The 6,660-nt window shown below is 42.2% G+C and overlaps 1 protein-coding gene across 1 annotated transcript in view; it reads right to left on the minus strand.

The window, feature by feature from the left end:
- Nucleotides 1-6,660, minus strand: part of LOC104408418 (obscurin-like) — a gene marked incomplete at both ends in the record, with an annotated part of 134,901 nt that overhangs the window by 59,573 nt on the left and 68,668 nt on the right. Inside the window, 4 exons of the mRNA XM_010018025.1 lie at nt 314-592; nt 1,193-2,548; nt 3,690-3,962; nt 5,394-5,681. Of these exons, the coding sequence (XP_010016327.1) occupies nt 314-592; nt 1,193-2,548; nt 3,690-3,962; nt 5,394-5,681 (2,196 nt within the window). The remainder of the gene's footprint in view (nt 1-313; nt 593-1,192; nt 2,549-3,689; nt 3,963-5,393; nt 5,682-6,660) is intronic.

Consider the following 6,660-nt stretch of genomic DNA (forward strand, 5'->3'; position numbering starts at 1 on the left):
TAATTGGAGTGATGGCAGGTTAATTTCACACTGCTACTGCAGCAGGATCCCATAAACCCCTGGATTATGGAAAACACCTCTGTTTATCTGAAAAGCTTTGCTCTAAGCCTTACCTTGGAGTTGGCAAAACCTAACTGAACCCAAGAAGTCTGCAAGTGAAATATTTCATGGACAATGCATAATTTTTTTCTTAATGTAAATGGTGTTTTCCTTGGGGAAAAAAAAAAAGAAACCAAACCCAACAAACAACAAAATATCCCCCACTCAGCAGGACCCCTTTCCTTGTTTTTTCTACAGTGATTTTGAGACTTACAGTCCACTCGAAGCTCAGCTTTGGTTGAAGCAACTCCCATATTGTTTTCAGCAAGGCAACGGTAAACACCCATGTCAGTGGGGACTACAGCTGTGATGATCAGCTGGTGGCACCCCTCCTGGTCCTCGTTGATCATGTAATGATCATTTTCTTCAATAGCTTTCCCATCCTTGAACCAGCGAACCGTGGGAAGCGGTTTGCCAACAACGATGCAGTCAAAGCTGACTGGATATCCATCTTGTACCTCTTGGTTTTGGAGCTCAGTCAGGAACACAGGAGCTAAAGTCAGGGTTGTTAGGAAAGAAGAAAGGGAAAACTTGGTTGTGTTAAAAGATGTATTTTAAAAGCACTGCTGCTCAGTGCCTGAAGACTTCTGATTTCTAATTTTTTATTGCAAAGTGATATCTTTTCTCTATGAAAACACTCAAGTAGAAACTCCCTGATAAATACTATGAAGATATTCCATAACACCATAAACACTGCAATACCACAGGTGCAAACCATACATGGCCTCTGTTCCTGTCTTTGCCAAAATATCTTGTCTCCCTCAGGAAGTTCTGAAAACTGTTTCATTTACTTGAGTATAATAATCATAGCATAGCCATATTGTTGTAGGGGACATTTCTATTGTGAAAAGCAGCTTTGTAGATAAATCAATACTTTGCACCTCCCTCCTTCATCACTAACCTCCCTCCTCTCCCTCAAAACAACAAAGAATAAAAAATTCATCAGTTTTTGCCGAAGTGCAAAGTTTTCAGGAAAATATCTACACCAAATGAAAAACAAAGGCTTTCTGGAAGCTATTTGTGAGTGAAAAGGTAACACTGTGACCTGCTCTAGCTGTCTTTTTCAGAGAATAAACAGGTTTGCTTCACCAACCTGTATCAGAAGTCAGCAAAGGTGGTGGAGGTCTCGCTAGTGGTGGTGCGAACTTCCCACGGGTGGGTGGTGTGGCTTTCCCGATACGTAATTCAACTTTTTTAGGGCTTTGTTCCAAAATGTCAATCTCCACAGGAATTCCCAGAGCACCAAACATCTCTCTGAATCGAGTGGCAGCAGTTTTTGCCTCAGACAAGATTTCAAACTTGATGTAGATGTACTGGTCATCCTCACGATACGTCTGATGGTCAACCACATCTATGTCCCCTTCATCTGCACTGACAAAGAGCTCTTCCTCCACATCAGATATTTCAGTTGAGATCTTGGCCCTGAAGAGTCTATTAAGTCTCCTTGCTGCTTTACGGAAAGCATCATCCAGCTCACTGCCAGATGAGCTCTCTGTCTCACTGTCAGTGCTGTGTTTAACCTGCTCCTCCTTATGAAGAACATGAGGTTCCTGAGTGCTGATAACCACCTTAGCACTGTGTGAAACCTTGCCAAATTTATTGGATGCCTCACATGTGTATTTACCTGCATCTTTCCTGTCTAGGCCAGTGATAATCAAAGAGCAGGTCCCATCAGTGTAATTGTCTATGTGATAGTAACGACCATCTGAAAGCTCTTCCCCATCTTTCAGCCAACGGACTTTCATGTCAGTTTTGCTGTGGGCCACACACTCAAGGTGGAGAGTGCTTCCAGGCTCACCGGAGAAATCTTTGAAGGTCTCAGTAAACACGGGACACCCTTGTTGCTTGATCTCTTTCCTGACTTTGTAGCCTTTGAAAGCAGCTTGGATCTTCACAGCGGCCTTGTTCATGGAAGGGTCATCTAAATCTGGCATTTCTTGTTCAGATGGCTTAGCAGCTGGGGCAGCCACAACAGTCTCCACACTGGATTCCTCCCACTGTTTCCATAATTTGCCTGTGGAGATAGACTGAACCTTGCTAGTAACACTGATACTTGTCTTCTCAGCCTTCTTGAGGTAGTTTACTAATGAAGGAGTCCCAGCTCTAGACTCATCATCTGAACTTGTGAAAGAGAAATCTGCTTCTCCTGTCCTAGCCAGCTCATCACATGTGGAGTACTCCTCTGAGTAATAGTGAGACATCTCCGCCTCCTCCTTCCTCAACTTCTGAAGCTTCTCATCCTCTTCAGGCACCTCGCTGATGGAATCCAAGGTGGGCTCCCGGCTCATCCGGCGTTTCTTGGCCAGGGCTTCCCACAGAAGGTGAAGATCTCCCTCCTGAGCAGCCTCAGGGGGCAAGCTGGGCTGGACATGGCCATCCACCAGCTCTTCTGGTTGACTTGCAGGGGATGCTTCCCTGGCAATCTCTTTAAACATTGACACTGTGGGAACTGAGGAGAATTAAATTGTTAAAATGTTAAAAGACAAAGGCTGTCGGTAAACTTTGAGAAATAAATGGAAATGTTATTCTAACGCCTGGGAAGAAGAGTATCAGTGGCATTTAACTATGCTTTCTGTTGAGAACAAAGTGTAAATTTAATATAACTGGACATGGCCATGGGCAACTTGTTTTAGGTGACCCTGCTTTGAGCAGGAGGGTGGACTACACTATCTTCAGAAGTCCTTTCCAACCTCAACTATCCCGTGATTCTATGCATGCACTTAAAATATGGCCAAACAACAGCTTTTTTGAATCCAATAAATAAATTTCTGTCCTTTTAAAATGTTGCAGTTGATGAATATCTAGTTAAGGCTGTCAGTGGAGCCTGGAAAACTATTTAATCTCATCCTATTTTACAGGTAGATATGGCTTCACTTTCTGTCTTGAATAGCTCTCCACTGGCTATAATAGGAGCCAAGAATCCCACCTCACATGGAGACACCTGCTCGCTCAGGTGCGTCTAAGTCTGAAGGTTGTAACGACCCCCTGGGACACACTGACATGCTGCTGTGTAGTGCCCAGTGCTTTTTCAGATATTCAAGGCTTCTGAGACATCCATGTGTGGCTCTCAGATACAACACAAGAACTATGAGTGCTCTGGGTCCCTTTGGAGAAGGAGATGGAGGCCAGAGGAGATATCCTGAAGTGCCTCAATGGCACTAGATGCCACTGAATCCCACCACAGGGGCACAATTCAGCTTCCTAACCACTATGACCCAAAGACATTTGGGGTGCCTAGGACAGGGAGCTGGCAGATACCATACAGAGTATACAAAAGAGCCCTCACTTTCTGAAATGGCAGCTGAAGGCCGAGCAGAATACCTTAAAGCATCTCAAAAGACACCAGAAAACCATATAGAAACAACTGTATTGCACCTTAAATATATGGCTCAGGAAAATCTTGCCTGAGCAGCTCAAAGCTGTTAGGGATTCAGAAATGTACTGGGCAATTCTGAACAGGAAGATAACAATTCTTTGTGAATTGTTATCACAGATTGTAAAAGAAAACTAATTTCAGTCCAAGCTGTGGAGATGCCCTGGGAGGTCCATAAACAGAACTATTTAGCACCATAGGAATGCATGTTCCATACCATCAAGACACAAGCTGGCAACAGATTTGACTTCTGGAGAAACCATGCAGGTATATGTGTCCTGATCTTCATGTTTAAATGCATGAATAATGAGTATCTGCTTTTTCCCATCAGACAGGATCTCGTATTTCCCTCCAGCTTGTATTTGTTCTTTTCCTTTGAGCCATGTAACTTTCTTTTCAGTTTCACTTGACAATTTGCACTCCAAGCGAGCCACCTCTCCTTCTGAGACTGATCCTCCCACTAAAGGATGGATGACTGTAACTGGAGGCTCTGCAATTACAAAAAAGTGAATTAGCACAAAGAACATACAATAATCTGACTTTGAGAACTCCAGATCACACTATAAATATCCAAGCATCTCATCCTCCATTTATAGATTCTTTAGCTGCTGTAGACAACCAAAAGGAAAAAAAAAAAAAATGACTGGCAGCATTCAAAATTTGCACTTCCAAAGATAATAACAAAATAACTTTCCAAGATCACCCAGCAGGTATACCAGCTCTATTTAAATATATACATGCAAATTGGTTGCATATTTCACATTCCTGTGTTTATTTGCTGATCTTCATTTACCCATCACCAGTATTCAAGCAGTTCTACAGATTCTGGAAGATCTTAATGTTTAGAAGTGAAGCAGTTCTGAAGACAATAATGAAACAATAAAAAAAGAATAAAAAAGACATTACTAAAAGCAGTATTCATCCCAGTCTTAAAAAAAAAAAAAAAAAATAAAAAATATTTACACTAGCTTAGGAAGAATAAAAATCCTCAAAAAGCATAAAGAATTTAAAAATTATCAGTATCTTTTGTACTTTGGAAGGAAGTTTGCTGGCGGCACGCTGCTTGTATGACTGCAATACTCAGAATGAAGTCAAGACAAATGCATTAAATGGGGAGATGTGGCCTGGGATGTAAAGCACACAGATGAATTCTCAAAAGCAGCACACTCCTGAACGTGATGTGCCCCTTTGCAGATTCACCGGGGTGAGGGGGCCACTGCAGAAAATACCTTGGGCTTTTTGCAGGCAAAGTCAGCAGATTTAGGTCCAGCACTGGCAGCTGTTACATTGCAAAAACATCATTACGTGTCTGAGCCTTAAGAAGAAGATTTTTTTATTATTATTCTCACTTTGAGGAGTTTGTTGGGCTCTCTGCCACCACAGATAAAGTTGCAAGAAAAGAAAGATTGAGGGAGTGGTTCTCCATCCCACTGTAGCTTCCAAAGTTTCACCAACAGACAGCAGAACTGCATCATCCAGCATTTCTTTGTGGGAGTTATTGAAAAAGATACACAAATAATATAACAAAAGAGAAAGATGGGTGAAGAAGTCAACACTGCCCACCCAGTGCTTTGGTACCAGGGTCTTGGCTCCCCTGAATGCATCCCAACATGCTCCTTTTGACTCATACCATCCTAACTCCACCTGAAAAGACCAAGCAACACATGGATGCAGACAGCTTGATGCAGGTTGGAGAAAATAAATGTTGATTACTAATAACACAGCACGTTTTGTTCATGGCAGCCCAGAACAATTTTTCCAAGCTCTTTCTCCTCTATTATGTTGGCAGCAAAGCATTGAATGACGTTGCAGACTGAACTCTTCCAGGAGATGCCTGGAATGGGGGAAGCAGGCATGCCATGCAAAACACTAGGTCTACAGCTGCTTGCAGTCCTCCATGGGTGCATCTCCCCATTCTCACCTAGCTGCACCATCTGAGGGAAGTGCACCGGCTCACTGGCCCCAACTTTGTTTATAGCCGAGACGCGGAATCTGTAGGGTTCACCTGGGGTGAGATTGTCCACCATAAACTTCATGTTCTGAATAATGCCCTTGCTGCATGACTGCCAGCCAATACCTGGGATTTTCTTCTCCACATTGTAGCCTAGGATGTCACAACCACCATCGCTCAACGGCTTGTACCAAGACAGAGTTACAGAGTGGCTGTTCTTACTTAAAACTTCTGGTTCTTCAGGTGGATCGGGGTGGGCTGAAGGCACAACAAAGGTCCCGGAATATATGACATGAGCAATAATGCTTTATACTGAAACAACCAAGAGCCTTCTACAGGCAATGAGAAGGAAGCAAACAGAGTCAGTATTTGTCTTATGGTAAAGTTGAGTGGATACATGCCCATAACCATGAGACATACTTGTGCACCACTGAGTTTTCCTTTGGCTGCTCTGATCTACATTGCTAATGACACATACCGTGATTTTTTCCTGATGCTTTGTCCCACCTAGCTCAAAATAAAGATGACCCTACACTGTCCATACTATGAAGGAACTTAGCTGAAAACTTCAAGTACATTTGGACGTTGATCATTTTAATTTCAGGTCTGGCCTTAATGGATATCAAGTTATTGTTAGACTACAGAGTAACTCTAGTAATTTAATAGCAAGTCACTCAATGTCACTTTGGCTTAGAAGACAGAAATAATTCTTTCAGTCTTCAAGTTCAAGGCCTTTAGCAAGTAAATGACTTACCATGATGTACCAATCCAACAAATTAAAAGCAAAAAAGGTCAACAGCAAGTTCTTAAATTCTGGATAACACAAACATAACATAAAAGCTTCTTTTTCTCTATTTTTAGCCAAATTTAATAGAGTGAAGCAGTCAACATGAGAAGTTCATGAGGAGAGTATTTCGCAGTTCCTAAAATGTAACTGTCCAAAATAAAATAACACTGGTTTAAATCTGTCAGCAATCTTTTTTTTTTTTTTTTTGTTGAAATGACTGGAATGTATCAGAGATCTCTCAAGTCTCAGAAATCTTTAGACAGATGGACTACCCATAATAATTTAAAGAATGGATGGTCACTTGGTGGCTCTTGAACATCTCAACTACAGTGTTGCAGCTAAAACATGCTGCAGTTGTCTTATAACCATTGCTGGAGTTGTGCTGGAGTGACCACTGCGGGGTGACTCTCCTATGTCACCATGGGAAAAAGCCAGACCTTGGATGCAGGA

This window comes from Nestor notabilis, unplaced genomic scaffold, assembly GCF_000696875.1.
Source record: "Nestor notabilis isolate BGI_N333 unplaced genomic scaffold, ASM69687v1 scaffold2157, whole genome shotgun sequence".
Classification (NCBI taxonomy): domain Eukaryota; kingdom Metazoa; phylum Chordata; class Aves; order Psittaciformes; family Psittacidae; genus Nestor; species Nestor notabilis.